This window comes from Notamacropus eugenii, chromosome 6, assembly GCF_028372415.1.
Source record: "Notamacropus eugenii isolate mMacEug1 chromosome 6, mMacEug1.pri_v2, whole genome shotgun sequence".
NCBI classification, from domain to species: Eukaryota; Metazoa; Chordata; class Mammalia; order Diprotodontia; family Macropodidae; genus Notamacropus; species Notamacropus eugenii.
Genome location: NC_092877.1, coordinates 365,049,371 through 365,069,872, shown reverse-complemented (window position 1 = coordinate 365,069,872; position 20,502 = coordinate 365,049,371). Strand labels below are relative to the sequence as shown.

Sequence of the window (20,502 nt, the reverse complement as noted above, 5' to 3'; positions counted from 1 at the left end):
CCCGGGTCTGTTTGACAAGAGGAGAGAAGGACAGATAGATTAATAAAGATTAAAGGCCCGCGAACCGAGCGCGGATTCATTAACCCTTCCTGCTCCGGCACGGGGAAGGAGGGGAAGGAAAGGAGGAGGCCAGAGGCATCTGACACGATGTCCCCTGCTGCCCCACTCTCCGCGTTCCCGGGGCAGCTCAGTGCACATTGCGCCTGCTGTCTCGGGCGGCACAGGACGCGGCTGGGCCCGCGGGGTTGAGGTCACTCGATTTTTCTACGCGGCGATCAGAGCTTTGGGAGGAGAGAGAGCAAGAGCCCCGCATCCTGGCCGCCGCCTTCTCCTCCTCCTCCAGCCAGCCCCTGGAGATGTGAGCCAGGCTCTGGCAGGTAGCGCTGCTCAGAGGGAACCAGGGAGAGGACGAGGGCGAGGGCGACACCAGAGTACCAGGGAGACCCAGGAGGAGAGCAAGCCGAGCCGGGCACCTCCCGGCGGAACGTGTAGGTGTGGGAGCGCGCCCGCGGGACAGACAGACACACAGACAGATAGAACAGAGTCCGTCCGGACAAAGGACACGCGGACAGACGGGCGGAGGGACTCCAGGACTGACGGGCAGCCAATTTCCCCCCCAGGGTGGGCTGGGCCAGGGGGCGGGAGCGCGCTGGCGGGCGATGAGGTCGCCCTGGGCAGTGGCAGGAGTCGGGGGGCCCGGCGCGTCCTCGCTGCTGCCGCTGCTACTGCCACTGCTGCTGCCGCCCTCGCAGGGCTGGAGCTGCGGGGGGCTGACCTGCGGGGCCAAGGAGCGCTGCTGCGACTTTGGCAATGTCACGTACACGGAGGTCAAGTGCTGCAAGCTGCCCTTTCACACGTTCCTGGACAACGTGGGCTGGTTCGTGAGGAAGCTCTCGGGGCTCCTCATCCTGCTGGTGCTCTTCGCCATCGGCTACTTCCTGCAGAGGATCATCTGCCCGAGCCCCCGCAGGTACAACCGGCGCCAGCCGGCCCAGCCACAGCAGCAGCAGCAGCCCCCCCAGCCGCCTGCGGCCGCTCCCGAAGGCCGGCGGCCGCAGCCGGACGACGACGCCCCGGCGCTGCTCCACGAGACGGCCGCCACGTCCCAGGACTCGCTGCTGGACAGCAGCAGCAGCAGCGGCCGCTGGGGTGCCTCTTCCGAGCACGAGCTGCACGCCGTGTCCTCGCCCCTCTTCCTGCAGCTGCCCAGCTACGAGGAGGTCAAATACCTGCCCACGTACGAGGAGTCCATCCTGCTGCAGGAGCAGCCGCCGCGCAGCCCCAAGGACTTCGTCCTGCCGGTGGCCGTGCTCGACCAGCCCCGAAGAGGCGACCCGGGCCTCGCCCAAGGAAGACACCCGCTCATTTGAGCGCCCGGACTCCAGACCCTCGAACCGCGTCTCCCACGCTCTGGGCCAAGCCTTGCCCGTCCCGACGCCCCTTGCTTTGGGGGAGACGGTAAAGGCCAGAGACCCCCTCCCTCGGCTGGTGCTCTGGAAAGTAAGATAGCGGGTCGGGGGGCATCCAGAGACCTAGAAGATGCCCCCTCCCCAACAACGGTTGCTGTTCTAGGAGAGGCAAGGTACCAGGGCGAGGGGCAGCCAGAGACCTAAGAGGAGTGTGGGGGGAGACCCCCCCCACACACACCACCACCACCACCGCTACAAAGGCTACGGATCTAGGAGGGGCAAGGTATCGGGGCGAGGGGAGGCTAGAGAACTAGGACTTGCTCCCCCCACCCCAGTGACTACTATTAGGTTGGAGGACAAGATACCGGGGCGAGGGATGGCCAGAGACCTGGGAGCTGCCCCCACCCCCTACCCGCGCCGCGGCTGCTCCCGGGAGCAATGTGACTGCGGGGTTATCAAAAATTCCCGCCGCCTCTGCTTTCTTTACCAGCCCCAGCTTTACATCTTAGTTCTCCTGCTCCACCTTACAGAGACACGCATGACGTGAAAGGATTGGCGAAGGGGGAGCACCCCCCACCCTTTCCCTGGGACCTGAAGTTCCCCCGGATTTCATTCTGTCCAGTGGAAAGCTCTTCAACGCCATCGGTATGGCCCAAGACCTCGGAGAGCAGCTCTGAGAATGACCCACTTCCCTTAAACCTTTACTATTAATGGTATTTATCGTAAGTGCCTGGTTACTAGAGCATCACAGTGTCAATTCAAAAGACCTGCTTCTCGTCACAGCCTTGCGAGCTTTTCTACAGGGACGAAGAAGAAAAGGATGGAATGAATATGTCTGTCTCCCCACCTCCTCCCCCCACCCCCAAGGTTTAAATCTGGGTTTAGGATTGCAGGGTGATGAGTGACTAGTCTTCTCAGTGAGTAAATCCTTCTCGGCCAGGATGTGAGTTTTTCTAAAAATGGTGTCTTTAGTAAATCATGTCAAATTAGCTGATGTTGCTAGCCAGAAGAGGGAGGTGTGGAAGGAGGGGAGAGAAGGGGGTGGGGGGGAAGCTTAAGAAGACAGAGAGAAAGAAAGGTGGAGAGAAAGGGGGGAAAGAAGAGAGAAAGAGAAGGGGGGAGAGGAGAGAAGAGAGAGGAGGGTGATAAAGGGGAGAGAAAAAGTGGAGAGGGAAAAGAGAAAGGGCAGGAGAAGAGAGAAAGAGAAGAGAGGGGAAGGAAGAGAAGTGATGGAGAAAGGGATTTGTTAATGAACAAATGCCAAGTTTGGCATAATAAAATACCACCCACAACTGAAACACAAAAGTCATCTTTAAGAGTGTCATAGAATGTTAACTAAGTAAATACTGCAAGTTGTTACTATTTATGCATTGAAGGCCATATAATTTTTAATAATTTATTTCATCAATTCAGAGGAAGACCAGTTACTGTATATTTCCAAGACTGTATTCAAAGTAAGATACCGTTGGCCTTTTCAGTTTTCAATACCTGAAAAAGCAAATGACCTTCATTTGATCTTTATTATTTATATTTTTATAATTTATTTAATGCAAGAGGAGAGTATTTCTGCTACTTAAATAACTAGCTAATGCTTATCTCCTCCCTCAAGTCACTGACTGCCAGGAACTTGCCTTCCCTGGCTGTCATGATGATTTCAGGAATACATCGGATGGTGGTTCATTAGGAAAAAGAAAACTTTAGGACAAAAAATACGAACAAGAGATAAGCATGTGACATAAATGTCGAGGATAATCACCTTATTTTCACTATTTGAGAGGAAGATATTTTATTTTTAGTACTGTGGTATAAGATATAACTTTTATAGCAACTGTACATATTATGTAGTCTACTGTTAGCCTCCAATAGGCCTCCACTGCACCCATAGCCCCATAGGTTAGAGATTATAAAGATAATTTCTGCATTTATGCCCTGCCATGGAGCATCCTTCTGTCATTTCTCATTTGGAATACAGTCCACAAACTCCATCCTAACACCTCTTGCTGTGACACAGGATCTCTTAAAACACACACACGCTAATTGCTTTGTGGCGTAACATTTGTGAATAACAAAACAAACAATCTTATAAGCATAAATTTTGCAACATTGTATCAGCTCTTTCATTCTGTGGAATGTCTTACAAATAAATAGTAATATGAAATGCCGCTCCAGGCTGGATGCACTCTGTATGCTGTATGTATACATAAGTCTATGTACAGTATACATTTTGAATAATGTATGCTTGTATGTTAAAATTATGATATTGAACCTCATGAATGGACAAATGGTCACAAAGACCCTCTGCTTTGGGAAAAAAAGATGGCAAACACTATCTGGAGAAAGAGTACTTATCAGGTCTAACATGTATATCTAGAAATGTTCTTTGTATTTAAAAATTCTGTTAGAGGAATTTGTAAAATGTCACAGATGTATTTGCAAAGAATGGTCTGATTACTTTGAAACTCCTACATGTTTGTGCATTTGTCATCATTTGAAAAACACTTGAAGTGTGCTAAATATAATAAAGCATTAAAGTCTCTCTCTACACATATTTTTAATATGTGTGAATGTATTATATAAGCCAATAATAACATCTGAAAACACCTTTGCCATTTAAAAGCAGTTTTGAATGGTTAACTGTCTAGAATGGTCGATAGTGTGTTTATGCTGGGCAAAATAATGGAGGATTTAAGGAAATCACACAAGCATTAATGTTACTTTCTTACAGTTGGCTTGAGATTTGTGATTTTAACAATATTTTTTCATCAATACTTATTTTCATCTCTACCTCTACTCTGAGAATGAATCAATCAATGAATGATCATTTATAAGACGTCTACCAGGTGACAGATATGTGCTGGATACCGGAAATAAAAAGAAAAACAGTCCATACCTCCAGGAAGCTTACAGTTTTGCTAGGGAGAAAATAGGTACATATTAAAGTGTATGAAAAACTAACTAAACAAATAAAGGGTATTTGATCAGAAAGCTACAGACTTCTGGGGGAATCAAGAAAGGCTTCATGAAGAAGATGGCACTTGGTGGCACTTAATCTGAGTCTCAAAAGGAACTAAGATGCTAAGATCCAGATATCAGGAGGGACTGTTTCAGGCATGAGGCACAGCCAGCACTAAGACATAGGACAAAAGATGGGTAAGTAAGACCAGTTCGGCTTACTGTGGTGAGTGTGCATGAGAATGATGAGTAATAAGGTAGGAAAGGTAAGCTGGCACCATGTTGGGAAAGACTTTAAATGTCCGGATTCTATCATTCATAGGGAATAATGAGTTTATTGAGTGAAATGGTCAGACATGGAGAATGGATTGGAGTGGGGTCAGACCTGAGGCAGGGAGGCCAATGTTCCACTACTCCAGGAGAGTGGTGATGAGGGCTTGAAATAGCATGAGTGATATCTTGGAAGTAGACTGGATGTGTAGTTGAGGAGTCAGGAATGGTGCTCAACAGCTGGAAGAATTCCCCAAAAGAAATAGAAAAGTTTGAAAGAAGGACAGATTTGAGGGTGAGGAAGAGGAGTTCAGTTTTGGACTTGTTGAGTTGGAGACGAATGAATGAATGAATGAAATGCCCAGTAGATAATTGACAACTGTAGCTCAGGAGAAATGCAAGAGCTGGCTATAAGATATGGAAGCCATCTGAATAAAGGTAATAAGTAAACCCATGAAAGTTACTGAGATCACTGAGAGAAAGAAGAGGGCTGGAACAGAACTTCAGGCTGTCCTTGCAGTTAGAGGACATGATATTAATCATGATCCAGTAAAGGAGGCAACAGCATTTTAAAATTTTCAAGTCACAATATTCTTCAAATTACTGGGATATTTGGGGCAAATGTAGACACAGCTTTAGAAATACTCCAAATTTTTAGCCATGATAATGAAACACTTGTGCATAAAGAGAATTGAAAATTTGTTATTGAACAATTCAAATTATAATAAACCCCCGAGGAAAACCTTGGCATGATGTCCAAGACTAGGGAAATGATGATCCCATTGTCCTTGGCCCTGGTCAGACCATACATGTAGTATTGTTTTCAGTTCTGGGCACCACTTTGTAGAAGAGATATTGATAAAGGGGAAAGAATCCAGGGGACAGTGACCAGGATGGTTCAGGGCCATAGAGTCATGCCATGGGAGTATCGGTTGAAGGAATTGGTTATCTATAATCTGGAGAAGAGAAGACAGAATGAAACATGACTGGTATCAAATATTCCCACTGTTGAAGGCCCATCACTTAGAAGAAGGATTTGAATTTTTCTACCTGGCTCCAAAGCTTGTTACTGGGAACACTGAGGGGAATTCTCAGAGAGGTAAAATTGTTTGTCATACAAGAAAAATTTTCCTAATGACTAGACCTAACCAAAAGCATAATGAGCTGCCTTAGGAAGTATTGCATTTTTTTTCACCAGAGGCATTCAAACAAGATTGGTTGACCACTTTTCAGGGGCTCATTTATTAGGTACCTACTATGTGAAAGCACTGTGTTAGGGACAGAGATGAGAAAAACTCAACAAGACCAGTCTCTGTCTTCCAGAAGTTTATATTATATGAGAAGGATTCCACATTTGAACCAATAAGGAAATACGTTACAATTGTAGAGGGAGAGAGTATTAATAATTATAATAATATATTAATAATTATAATAATAATAAAATTACTTTGTAAAGGAGATTCTCACGCAGGTCTAACAAGAAGAAGTACCTAGGTGGTAGGGTCTAGATTCCCAGCATAAGTCCAGAAGACTCATCTCCCTGAGTTCAAATCTGGCCTCAGACACTTACTAGCTGGGTAACCCTGGGCAAGTCGCTTAACCCTCTTTGCCTCAGTTTCTCATTTGTAAAATGAGATGGAGATAGGGATAGTAAATCATTCCAATATCTTTGCCAAGAAAACCCCACTTTGCAAAAAACTTTATGCATATCATCTCATTTGATCCTCACAGTTACCCTAGAAAGTAGGTGCCACTATTATCTCCATTTTACAGATGAAGAAATTGAGGCAAATAGAGTTAAGCAACTTACCCAGAGTCATACATCTAAGAACTATCTAAGGCTAGATTTGAACTCGTCTTCCTGCCTCTAGATCAAGGGCTGTATGCACTGTGGTGCTCCCTAGTCACAATGCCTATTGGCTCTGATGGCCCCTCAGGGTTCTCTCAGCTCTATGATTCTGTGATAAAACACTTCAATTATTCTCCATATTCTATGGGGTTATGATATGGGTCAGGTCAGCAGTTTCATAGGAAGAACCTTGGGTTTGGAGCCAGAGTCCTTGGCCTGATCCTATTATTCTTCACCCATTTGATTTCAGGCAAGATCCTCAGCTTCCTCAGGGTAAAAAGGTAGGGATGGGCAAAGGGGAAGGATCTAAGGCCTCTTCCTGTGCTAAGCCCCATGATCTTATGTTTCTCCATGTAAACATTCATGCCAACAGCTGCTCAAGCACAGTGGCTTGAGCACTGGGTCTGCAGTCAGGAAGAACTTAGTTCAAATCCAGCATCAGACATTCACTAGCAGTACAATCCTGGGCAAGTTAATTCTGATTGCCTCAGTTTCCTTAACTGTAAAATGGGGATAATAATAGCACCTACTGGCAGGATTGTTGTGAGAACTAAATGAGATTTTTTTCAAGTGCCTGGACCATAGTAGGCACTTAATAAATGCTTTTCCCCTCCTCCTCCCAACTCACCCATAATGTTGTTTATATGCTCCAACACTGAACTAAAAAAATATTCTATTGCCTTTGGAGAAGATGAGCTTAGTTTTCCTATGACTGCCTCCACCAAGCTCTCTGATTAATGAAAATGTTTTCATTTGGTTGTAATTTAGATATTTTTCTTGAATTTTATTGATTAAATGTAACTAATGCAAGTGCAGTATTGCGAGTACTGTGGATAAAAGTTTAAGTTCAAATAAAGCAATGCCTGCAGCTTTGTTTCAGGAGAAATGAATATGTCTAGAGCGGCACTCCTCTTGGGATTCACTCCACCAACTTACACTGACCAGTAGAACCCTCAATGGAATCGTCACTTCTTTCAGGGTTCTAGGCGTAACATGGTAGGTGACTGTCCTAACTGGGATGAGGGAACAGGCTGCCAAAAGCAGCAGCTACTCAAAGCCCTGAGGAAACTAGGAGGGGTATCCCTGTGTTAAGGGAGCCTTGGCAGTGCAGTTGAAAGGTTCCAGTGCTCACATTGTCCAGGATGCCAATAACCATAAGGCAGATTCTGTGGCAGCTGAAGGAATGAGAGTGGGCAAGAGGACAGTGTGCAAGGTTAACAAATACACGGATGGCTTCTTGAGGGCAGGGACTGTCTTTGACCTCTTTTTGTATCCCCAGTGTTTGACATGGTGACTGGCACGGAGAAGTTGCTTAATAATTGCTGATTGATTATTGACAATAACCAAATCCAAATTCCCTAAGAGTAACACTTTGGCCTTGATTTTTGAGAAACAAAGTATTAAAATGTTGGGGGCTCATGGTACAATAGAAATATAATTCTATCTAGAGCTGGAGGGTGTGGGTTCAAATTCTGGACCTTCTATTTACTGCTGTTGTATCACTGGGCAAGTTATTTCCTCTCCATCAGTCTTAGTTTCTTTATCGGTACAATGAGGGGATTGAAGGAAATGACCTCCAAGGTCTCTTCCAGCCCTGAATTCATGATCCTATGACACCTCAAGTCCTGGAGATTTTCAGAGATTAGTTCCAAGTGGGTAAATAGTGTTCCTGGTTCTGCCAGACTTCTATCTGGGTCCCTTCAGAAAACGCTGGGCAGCTAGGTGCCACAGTGGATACAGTGCTGGGTCTGGAGTAAGGAAGACTCATTCTCATGAACTCAAATCTGGCCTCAGACACTTACTAGATGTATGACCCTGGACAAGTGACTTCACCCTGTTTGCCTCAGTTTCCCCATCTGTAAAATTATCTGGAGAAGGAATGGCACAGCACTCCGGTATCTTTGCCACGAAAAGCCCAAATGGGGTCACAACTGAAGAACAACAAAGCCCAAGGAAAATGTCTCCCTAATGAAGAAATAAAAAGGCCTATTAATCACCACCATATTGCAAAAGTGAAGAAACTTCAGCCACAGAGCAGGATAGAGGTCATTCTGCCAAAAGAATGGGATTCCCCCATAAATTGAGTAGGGAATGCCCCATAATGCAATAGGGAGCACTGGTCCACGTGCACCCATCTCATTGCAACTCCCTCCCCCATTTAATAATTGTAGAATCCTAGATTTGAAGATGAAAGGGACCTCAGAGACTAGCTAATGCAAGTTCTTATTTTACAAATGAAGGAAATGAAGCCCAGGGAGAAATGGCTTGCCTAAGGTCACACTTCCTCTTAGATCTTGCATGAAGCTCACAAATCACCTAAGTCTGGAGTGGGGAACTTGCAGCCTCGAGGCCACATGTAGTCCTCTAAGTGCACAAGTGCAGCTCTTCGACTGAATCCAAACTTCACAGAACAAATTCCCTTAAAAAAAACAAACAGACTCAGCCAAAAGATCACATCCAAGGACCTAGAAGGCCTCAAGGCTGCAGGTTCCCCACCCCTGACTAAGATTATAGTAATGAACACAAATCAGCACATCTGGTACAATCATGAAAAGACATGAGTAGGCAGCATTTCTGGCGCCCATAACCCAAACAAGCCACTTAACTTTCTCAGAACTCCTCAGGGATGTGATTCCACTCTCTTGCCACTTCTGAGAGGGATGGGAAAAACCAGGCTGCCAAGAAGTCTGCCACAAGTCTCTTAGCCCTTCACCACAGTGAAAGGGAGATTTCTCAGTCATTCGGAGTAGTCTGCTTGTGGACATTCAAGCCTCATGTCCCCTTCTTCTCTTTGTAACCTTTATATGCTGTCTGCACCCCTAGAATGCGAGCAGGACTTGCCTCCCTTTTGCATTTAGATCCCCAAAGCTTAGCACAATGTAATTGCTTCATAAATATTATTCATTCATTCATCTCTCTGTTTCATCCTCTGGACAAGATGCTGCACACTGATTTCCATGACTGAACACCTCAGACCACTTTTTTATTTGCCAGCTCCACACCATCTGGTCTCAGTCCCCTCTGGCCATATACCTCCACTGCTTGAGCCAAGGTCCAGGTCAGATCTACACTAAATTGTAGATTTTCTTAGCATGGAGCTCCCCAGCCAGGCTCTGCAGAATTAGAAACTTCATTGCAAAGATGGAGGAGACTCTGAAGGAAAGATCTTCACTTAACACTTTAAAGGGCTCTTGGTTAGTCACTCATATCTGTCCTGTTCTCTCTGCTCACTTTTAATCCCTCTAGTTCAGACCATCATCCTCTGGACTAATTAGAAGTAACCTTCTAATTGGCCTCCCTGCCTCAGCCCTATCCCCATGAATCTATCCTCCACACCATGGTCAAATTGATATCACTAAAGCAAAGGTCTGATGATGTCAGTTCCAGGCTCAGTAAAGTCCAGTCACTTCCTTTGCCTCTAGAATCCAAGACAGACTCCTCTATTTGGCTACCATCAGGTTTATTTTCTCCCCTTCTTGTGCTCAAACAATCCATTCAAATCCACCTTTTTTGGTGTTATTCCTTCATGATACTCCATCTCTCACTTTTGTGCCTTTACTCAGACTGTCCCCCATGCTTAGAATATACTTTTCTCATCTCTACTTAGAATCTCTAACTTTCTTTGGAGCTTAACTCAAGTGGGGCTTCCTATGTGTGTTCAATCATTTTTCAATTGTGTCTAATTCGTTGTGACTCCACTTGGGGTTTTCTTGGCAAAGATAATGGAGTACTTTGACATTTCCTTATCCAGATGATTTTACAGATGGGGAACCTGAGCCAAACAGGACCTCAGGGTCTGAGGTCACATTTGAACTTGGGAAGATGAGTCTTCTTGACTCCAGCTCCAGAGCTCTGTGCACTATGGCACCACCTAACTGCCTACATGAAACTTACTAGCTTTCACCTCCTTGCCTGAATGTCTTGTGTAACACCTGACCGACCAATGAGAGCCCAGTCCTGAGAGCATGCCCATAGGACCCATACGGGTACTAGATTAACCTGTTTCTGGAAGTTCATGATAATGCGGGGTGGAGGGGCTCAGCCCTCTCCTTAGAGCATCTACAGATATTCTCAGATTGTTTCCTATAGGCTTGCCCTGCTGTTTGTCCTTTGTTCTGGAAGAGGACCATGATATCAGAGAGATGATGTCATGACATGCAAGTGAATTGGATTTGAGTGAGGGAGGACTGTGCAAAGTCACCAGCCCCACTTTCTCCTCCAGTCATTTGGGTCCAATGGCTATTGATCAGGACTATTGGAGCTGGCCCTGGATGCAGTAGGAACCTTGGGCTTTTCAAGTTAAGGTCTTTAACAAATGATTGTGAAAAGGCCTTTGGGATGACCAGCAGAGAGGATTTGAGATTGAGAATTAAATGGAGAAATGATTATTCTTTCCTTCCTTATGGCCACAAGTGTAAGAATGGTTCTCTGAGCTCTGGAGAGCCAGTGTCGGGGGTGGGGGTGGGAACAACGACTCTTTCCCTCAACAGGAGAGCCAGTGAGTGCAGGACCTCCCACACAAGACTGTATCAGGGTCAGGGTCTTCTCTCTTTTGGTCTTACATGATCTCAACACTTAAAGAACTTCATCCTATCCCACTTAAAGAACTTCATCCTATCCCAGAGTTTGCTAGCAGCTCAGGGCAGGTGAGGAGCTCAGCCCCAAGGAGGGACCTACAGAAGAGCGCCTAATGGATTGACCAAGACCTGCTGTGTCCTGCAAGTAAGGGAGTGACTAACCATTGGTAATGTTACATTCAAAAGGGAACTTGCTGGGTTAATGTTTGGTAGCATTTGAACTTCCCCACTTTCCCCAGGGTATGGAGGTTGAAGGACACCTCCAAATCTAGGTAAGATGTTTTCTACTTTTTTTTTTGCTGTCTTTTCAGTTAATATCCCCTTGTAAAAACTAATGAAGATGTTAACTGGCTAAACTGATAGTGGGGCATTACTCAATAGCATCAGTGATATTGAGGAAATAGGAATCTGACTGGAAATTGAATTTGAAAGAGCTCAGAATAATAGAAAATTGTAGACAGCTGGGTGGCACAGTGAACAGAGCAGCAACCCTGGAGTCGAGAGGACCTGAGTTCAAATTCAGCCCCTGACACTTAACACTTAGTAGCTGTGTGACCTTGGGCAAGTCACTTAATCCCAATTGCCTTGCCTTCCCTCCTCCAACAACTATAGTTATTCCAACTCCCCAGGAGTACTTCTAGAACCCTATGTTGGAAATATATCCTGTCATGCTTTGGGAATCTGACCAGTGAGTACTCACAAATCTGAGCAGAGAGTAGGTCCAAAATTTGCTGCACTTACAGCAGTACACAGTTTCCCCTGATAAAACGTAACACCCTTGAGGACAGGGTTGTTTTATTTTTTTTTACTCTCTGTGCCTAATGTAGTGTTTGACATATGGCAGGTGTTTAATGAATGCTAGTGGGTTGATTAATGCTCTTTATATATAGTTTCTCTCAAGTGGAGGTAAACTTGAAATCACGGAAGAGAAAAACTCTGATTTGAAAAAGGATCTTTTATTAACCTCACTGCTCTTTCCAGATTAACACAATGTTCTTCGATGAATTTTTAAAGATACCACAATATCCCAGTAAGTTCAGTTTGATTCTTCAATCAAAGGGAACAAGGATATAAAAGTTGCATTTTCTTTTTTAATATTTAGTTCTGTTGATATTCTGGTGCCCTTTGATAGCCCCATGTACTTAAATACTGATCGACCTCACTGACGCAAGACACCCTGCAAACACGAAATACTAAAGGAAAGCCCTAAGTAAATGCTAGTCTGTTAATCATACTTATAAATTGATAGCATGCTTCAGGCAGAGATTCTTAACCTGGGTGAATTTCAGGGAGTCTGTGAACTTGGTTGGAAAAAATGACAACTTTCTTTCAATATAATGGGTTCCATTTTTATAATCTTTCTTTATTTTATGCATTTAAAAACATTTCTCTGAGAAGGGATCCAAATGTTTCATCCAACTGACAAAGGGACCCATGAAACAAACAAACAGATTAAGATAAGAATCCCTTGTTTAGACTGTGGAGATTGACTAGGAGCCAGAAAGACCTGAGTTCAAGTCCTTCCTCAGATACTAACCATGTAACCAACATGAGTTTCTTCCTCTATAAAATGAGTGTAATAACAGCACAACAACCTCACAGGGTTGTTGTGAGGATGAAGTGGGTTAATATATGTAGAGTGCTTTGCAAACCTGAAAGTATTATGTGAATGCTAGCTATTCTTAGTAACTTGGGAAAGTTGAAAATTAAGTAAAACACTAACATAGTGGAAAAACTTCGTAACTGTCCATTGCTATGTTATGGTACCAATAGCTACCTTTAAGGGCATTTTCTTTGTTGTTGCTTCACTCCGTAGTTCTGGGAAAACTCAGATAAGACTGTTGTGCAGACCCCAGCCAAGCCCCAAAGAGGTCTTCATTTCTGTGCATTGAAGAATAAAAGTTCGGTTTAGACTCTTCTCTACCCTCCTTCCTTCCTCCTTTGCTACCTCAGTGAAATGAAATGCTAAAACAAAAAACCTAAAGGTAATTTAAAAGCAGAGGAAATAGATAATACTTGATCTCCCCCCCAGTCATTGCCCTGGTATCTCTGCGGAGAGAGCCAGAGAGAGGTCAGTCACCAATGCATGTCAGAGATGGCACTGATTTTAGGTTGATAGGTGATAGATGGAAAAATAGGTAGATGTGTATGTGTGTGTATATATGCACCACACACACACATATACACACAAATACATATTGTACATAAATTATTTTGTCATTTTTTAGTCATGTTTGACTCTCCAAGACCCCATTTGGGGTTTTCTTGGCAAAGATACTGGAGTGGTTTTCTGTTTCCTTCTCCAGTTCATTTTACAGATGAGAACTTGAGGCAAACAGGATTTAAGTGACTTACCCAGAGTCGCACAGCTTGTAAGGATGTGAGGCCAAATTTGAACTCAGGATGAGTCTTCCTGATTCCACGTCTACCTTTCTATCCACCGAACCACCAAGCTGCCCCAATATAAAACATTCATGCATATAAATATAAGTGTACATGTGTATGTATATGTCTGTACATATATGTATACATACACAGGTAGTATGTATGTGTATTGTATATATGTGTGTGTATGATGGTTAGTATGAGACTAACCCTACAGATCCAAAACAAAACACATACACATTCCTCAGAGAAAACCCACAGCCCCTGTGTCTTTGACCTTTGATTCCTGTTGAGGTACCCAGCTGGCTAAGCGATATCACTCACAGAGTTCCTCTAGGACACCTAAGCTTTGCACAGGTCATCTCTTGGGGTTATTGGCTCTCCATGAAATCACCCGTTTAGAGAGAGTTGATGATAAAGGGTGGGTCAAGTGATCTGGAAAGTTTGCTCACTTTTTCAGTCTCACAGAGTCCTCCAATCTTAGTCAATGAAACATATTGTCAAGGTAAAAGTTTTCAAGAAGTATTCAGTTCCAAAGCATTTGGCAAGTCCACTTCAGAAGCTTTACTGGTTTTGTTCTCATAGATCAGAGGCATAAGAGATTAAAAAAAATAAGGAAAAAGAAAAAGTGAAGCAAAGACTATACAATTTGCTACCTGAACCATAAAGAACCAACTGACTTTTATTTCATGTGGTTAAGGACAGAAAAGAGATAACATAGTTTAGTTAAAAAGAAAGGTAAGACAAAATTTCCTTTTATGATCATGCTTACACAAGTAATAAAACTGAAATGAGGCCAGGACAATGATCATAAATCAATATATTTGTACCTAATTTCATCTTCTGTTGCCATAATCTATTTAGAAGTTTCATATAATTTAACTGAATTCAGCATGTATTAGGCTTCTACTGAGTACAGACAACTCTGATAGATGTCAGGGTGAAGGTGGAGGGTTTGTACAATGTTTACATAAGATGTCATCCTGAGTAATGGTGCTTACAATCAATTAGGCATATGCACAAATAACCATCATATGAATACACCGGAGAGATTCAAGGATGGAGAAGAGAAAGGGCTTTAGCAACTGGAGGATCAGGGAAAACTTAATAAAGAAGGCTACAATGTTACCTGAACTTTAAAGACTGGATAGGAATTCAACAGGTAGTGAGACAGATGGAGAGTATTCTAAGCTTATAGGCTCAGTAGAATAGCTACCTTATCCATGTAACTATGAATTCTCGTGCTCAGAGCAAATTCATTTGAAGAGAATGGGGCCATGGAGAAGAAAATCTGGCCCAGTCAGATGCTGTAACATTGGGAGGAGGATTGGATTGTGCTTTCCTAGAGTCCATTCCCAAACCCAAACCATAGCTGTCAACTCTGGAGGTATATGATGGAGGTGGGAGGCGGGGAAAGGGAAATGGAATGCAGGAAATGAAATAGGACAGAGAGAAAGGCAGGTCCAGAGAGTGGGGTAGGATACTACATGGTGTAGAGGTGGTAGGAAACTATGAGGCACAAGCATGGACAGCTGGAAGACTTTCAAAGGTAGGAAGAGCACTTACCCAACAGATGTTAGACATCTGGAGCACAGTCCCAGTTGCCCTGCTCTGTGTACAGCTCTGGGATGTGATATGAGCAAAGGCATGAGAGTAGAAATGCAAAGGTGGCATGTAAAACATGGTAAAAAGACCAGTTTGCCTGAGGCATAGTATGCATGGAAGGAGTTGATTTAAGAGATAGATAGAAAGGTAGAGTATCACCAAATGGTGGAGAGCGTCGACTGCCAGGAAAAGGGATTTGAACTTTATTTGGCTGACAATGGAGAGCCATTTAAAGGATGGGAACAGGAGAGTGGCCTATCAGGAACCATCAAACAGGAAAAACAAGTATGGCTGCTAAGTGAGGAACAGACTGGCCCATGAGAAGATTGGAATCAGGCCAACTGACTAGAAGACTGCTCCAATTCCATAGGTGAATGAGTCCTGTATTAATTCAATTCAGTTCAATTCACTAAATGTTTATTAAGCACCTAGTATGTGCCAGGCAGTGGGGATACAAATAAGACAAAGAAAGAATTGGCCGGCCTCAAATAGCTTACAATCTAAACCTGGGTAGGGGGGAGAGGCTACATGCAGGAGTTCTTGGAGAAGCAAAACTTCTAGGACTTGGCAACTTTTCTGAATGTAGGAGGTGGAGAGGGAAAGCGTCAAGGGTAACCCGAAAGTTTCAAGGGTGGGACAGAGAGTTAATACTGATGGCAATTGTGACATCAGAAAGAAGAACTGCTTTGTGGCCAAAGCTAGATGGCTTGATGTAAATATTTAGATTTTAGGAGCCAATGGGAGACCCAGATGGAGATGTCCACCAGGAGCTTGTGGGTCTGGAGGTCAGGAGTTAGAGACTGAAACCAACAAAAGCACTGGGACAGGACTGGGATTTCATTCATAGGGAAACCTTCCATGAAGAAACTTCCTCTCCCAATGGCTTTCATAACTTCTCTGTGGCTTCCAGTCTTAGAATCACCAATAACAGTGAGGATCAAGCTCAACAGAAACAGGGGCAACTAACCCGAAGGGTCACAGGTGGACTTAGAATACCACATATTAATATTATCTACGTCTTACTGTATTTTTATTTATTTTGTTAGAGATTTCCTTCCCAATTACATTTTAGTTTGATTCAGGCTGAAAGTGTTGTGGGCTGTGTACTTGACACCTCTGACCTAGAACCTTGAGAAGTTAAGTGACTTGCCCAAAGGTCACATAGCTATTATTATGTGCCAGAGGCAGGATTTGGGCCCAGGTCTTTCTGGCTCCAAGGATGGCTCTCATTCACTATATCAAGCTCAATAAATCAATATTGCTTTGTTTAGAACTTTACAGTTTACAAGGTGTTATCACAGATTATTTTATTTTATCCTCAAAACAACAGCCTTCTGAGAAAGAGGAGAGATATTGGGATTCTTATGGGTGAGTACATGACTAAGTGACTTGGCTAAGATTACATATTGGGACCATGGGATCATTGGTGTAGAAGTAAATGGAAACTCCAAGGCCCACCCTTTCTTTTTGCAGATGAGGAAGTTGAAGTTCCTGGAGGAGGCCATACAAGTAGTAAGCATCAGAGGCAAGGTTTACAGCCGAGGGCCTCCAATGCCCTCTTTTGTTTTTCCTACTGCTGGCCTGGGGAGCAGAAGCTGGGCTTCAGCCTCAGGTAGCATGTTCCCTACTCAACCACATGCCCTCTGTGCTGTTAGATGTTTTGTAAATCCTGGTACTTTATTTTTTCAGAGTCATAGGATTTGGGATCTGAAAAGGTAAGGACCTTCTAGAGACCATCTAGCTTGACTCACTCATTTTACAGATGGGGAAACTGAGGCCCAGAGGACAAATGGCTTGCCCAAGGTCACTCGAAGAGGATCATAGATTTAGAGTGAGAAGGTCTTGCTCTGAGATTCCATAGGTAGAAAGCAATCTAGTCCAGGCTTGAGCCCTCATTCTCCAATCCTGAGACCAGCACCTTTTACTTTGCACCCTGCTGCCAGAAGGAACAGAGCTTTATTCAAACCAGGATCCTATGGCTGAGTCCCTCTATTTTGAGGGATGCAAGTTTATAATGAGTCTGGTTTTCATTTCAGCCCCTTCTTTTCATAGAAGAAAATATTCCCCTGATATGATAACTCTAAATGTCAGAAGCTTCTCAAATGCCTCCTGGTGTCATTTTCACTTATTGTCACAGGCTACTCAGCCTTTTGGAATGAAGACCTAATTGCTTCCCATTTGTGCCCAGGAGTTATGTGTGTTCTACAAGCCTCAGCATTAATTCTTGCTTTTTATGTGCTAAATGAGGGAGCTATTCGTCATGATCAGTTGCTTTTTAAAGGAACCACTATCAATAATACAACAGCACCTTGTTGGAGACCTACATCACTTTAAAACAAGGCTCTCTGTATGTGGAAACTCTCCACAGATGAAATGCCCTCATAGATATCTCAGAAAATAGTTTCCTGCCCCAATCAGCATCATCAGAAATGCCTCTCTCCTGACTTAGTTTCTTTGCCTTTAAAGAACAAAAACCAATTTTTTAAAAAATGCTGAGACTTCATGTGTATTGCATGTATTGTATTTCTTGCTTCTCAATGGGTGGGGAAGGAAGTGCAATGAGGAAGAGAATTAAATAAATTAAATATTTTAATTTTAAAAATTAATAAAAAATTAATTGCAAAATTTTTAAAAATAAATTTATTTAATTAATTAATTAGATTGAATAAATAAATTAAATTAAAATTTAAAATATGAAAAAAATGAAATGCTGGAGATTTTTTCTACTCCAACAAGAAGACAAAGAATATTGACTCTGCAATGATAGGACCCAGGTTCAAAAGTGCCCTCTGACATTTTCTACCTGTGTGTCCTTAGGTAATTCATGCAACCTCCCTAGTTTCCTCCTCTTTAAGGGTTTGGAATATATGGCCTCTGAATTCCCTTTCAGCTCTCCATTTACCTTCCCATGGTAAGGGTTTGCGCTCCTGCTCCAACTAATATAAACACAGACAACCTGGACTTGTTCCTTGAATCTGTCACTCAAAGGCATAAAGTAGGTGAAAATGAGACTTTGGGAGAAGTGAAGTACTTGGATCATTAGGTGAAAGAAGGAAAGATTTTGTGGCTGGCTGAAAGAATTAGACACACACACACACACACACAACACACACACACACACACAATAATTTGAAACCCCATGTTACAATAGCAGGCCTGTCTAGTGGTGCACTGGGTCTAATTAAGCCCCTGAGAAGGTATCTCTTTGGTAGGGGATGAGGGAAGGAAGAGAGTCTCTATCTCCTTCCTCCCCCTCATCTCCCACAGGCAACTTTATGAATTCAAGAGCTCCATCAAACCCATCAGAAAGATTTCAGTGACAACTGGATCTGAAAACAGTGTCTCTGGAGCAACTGTCTGAAGGCCCCTGAAAGCTGAGAGACATACGAATGGCAAATTAGGCAAACGGAGAAAGGCAGCTTTGGGACTCTGCAAGGATGCCAACCCTCAGAGCCCAGCAGAGACACACAGGCTAAGGACAAACATGGATCTAGATTGGTACAGAAAAACAGCCACCCAAGAAAATAAGCAGCTTCAAGACATCTGATCCCTTGAACCAGAAAAGAATGCTAATTCTAATTCAAGAAAGGACCACCAGTCACCAGGAGTTGTGAGTTTATATTTTGCTTAAACATGTTCCCTACACATGTGCCTCGCTACCTGATAATACTACATAGATTTAAGTCCTCTCTTCCCTTGAATACATTTGGGGGAATTTTCCTCAAGTTTTTTGGGGTGAAATGTTTTTGTACCAATTGTTCTTACTATATTACATTGGTAAATGCCCTGACTGAAAGCTAATTAAGTCTGCCTGATAATCAATAAAGGACACACCAGATGGGGGCCCATGAACAAAAGTCCTAGAAACACCAACATCTCAGTGTTTCCCATAGAACTCTGATGGAAGAAGAGGTGGTCATTGGCATTGGCATTGTCCACTGGTAACCTGATCTGCTAGTACAAGTTGGGAGAATGAGCTCAGAGGGGAGGCTACACTACGATCTAGTTTTAAAAGAAAAAAACAAGAATCTTTTATTCTAAAGATAAAAATGAATTCTCCACTTTTTGAATTTGTAGTTGTCAATGGTATTTATTCCTTCTGTAACCCTAAATCACTTTCCTTCTCTGAGGCTGTTTCTTCATCTGTAAAATGAGAGAGATTGGACTTAATTCTATGACCTTATGCTTTATGACACAAAAGACTCAGGTATATATATAACAGGGAAGAAAACTACCATATTAAAGAATTGGGATTCTGTTAAGACTTCTATTTTGGAAGATAACATTATCTTAAACTAAGTACTACTTTATGACTTAATGTCAATTTTTAATATACACTGGTCTTAGTAACTTTGGAGCCCCACTATGGAATTCAAATTTTCAGTGGAAATTCAAACTTAATTTTTATATACTCATAGGGATTCATGAAAGAACATTTTCCTTCAATTATAAATTAGTCTTAATAACCAAAGCATAAATTAGATCTCTTTAATGATTTTGATAATTGCTTTTCCATAATGACTACTTTGACTGCCAATTGGCATATGACAATATAATTGATTTTCCCTGTCTTCACATTTGAACAAGTCACAATATCCTAACTGATCATACAGTGACACTTGGCAATTGGTGTAATTCCACTGGTTTGGGCACTCTTACTATCCCATCTCATCATGTGTGATTCTTTCTCCCCAATATATTTTTATTTATTTCATTAATATTTCTCAATTACATGTAAAAGATTTTAAGTCTTTTTTAAAATTTTAAGTTCCAAACTATCTCCTTCCCTCTCTTACTTTTCTTCTTTTTGAGAACGCAAGCAGTTTGATACAGATTATGCATGTGAAGTCATACAAAACACATTTCTATATTAGCCATGTTGTTAAAAAAAAAAAACCCTCAAGAAAAATTAATTAATAAAGTATGCCTTTATCTGCATTCAGACTCCACCAGTTCTGTTTCTGGAGACGGATAGCATTTCTTTTTGTCATAAGTCCTGTGGAATTGTCTTGGATCACTGCATTGATCAGAATATTAAGTCATTCACATTCGATCATCAAACAATACTGCCATCACTATGCATACTGCTCTCCTGGTTCTGCTTACTTTTACTCTGCATCAGTTCATCTAAGTGTTCCCAGGTTTTTCTGAAATCATCCTTCTCATCATTTCTTAAAGTTTAATAATATTCCATCATAATCATATACCACAATTTGTTTACTCATTCTCCAATTGACGGGCTTCCCCTCAATTTCCAATACTTTGCCACCAGAAAAAGAGCTGCTATAAATATGTTTGTACATAGTTTTCCTTTTTGTTTGATCTCTTTGGGATGCAGACCTATAAGTGGTATCTCTGGATGCAAAGTTTTATAGCACTTTAGGCATAGTTCAAAATTGCTCTCTAGAATGGTTGGATCAGTTCCATATGTGAGTTTTGTCTGTGTTTTCCCATA

General features: G+C 42.8%; 1 protein-coding gene across 1 annotated transcript; it reads left to right on the top strand.

The window, feature by feature from the left end:
• Positions 1–549: 549 nt before the first annotated feature.
• C6H3orf80 (chromosome 6 C3orf80 homolog) lies at positions 550–3,953 on the top strand. The gene has a single exon (XM_072618608.1). It carries the CDS (start codon positions 660–662, stop codon positions 1,368–1,370), a length of 711 nt encoding a protein of 236 aa, XP_072474709.1. The 5' UTR covers positions 550–659; the 3' UTR covers positions 1,371–3,953.
• Positions 3,954–20,502: the final 16,549 nt, after the last annotated feature.

Coding starts and splice junctions, on each gene's coding strand:
- C6H3orf80 (XM_072618608.1), top strand. CDS start 660: ATGAGGTCGCCCTGGGCAGTGGCAGGAGTCGGGGGGCCCGGCGCGTCC.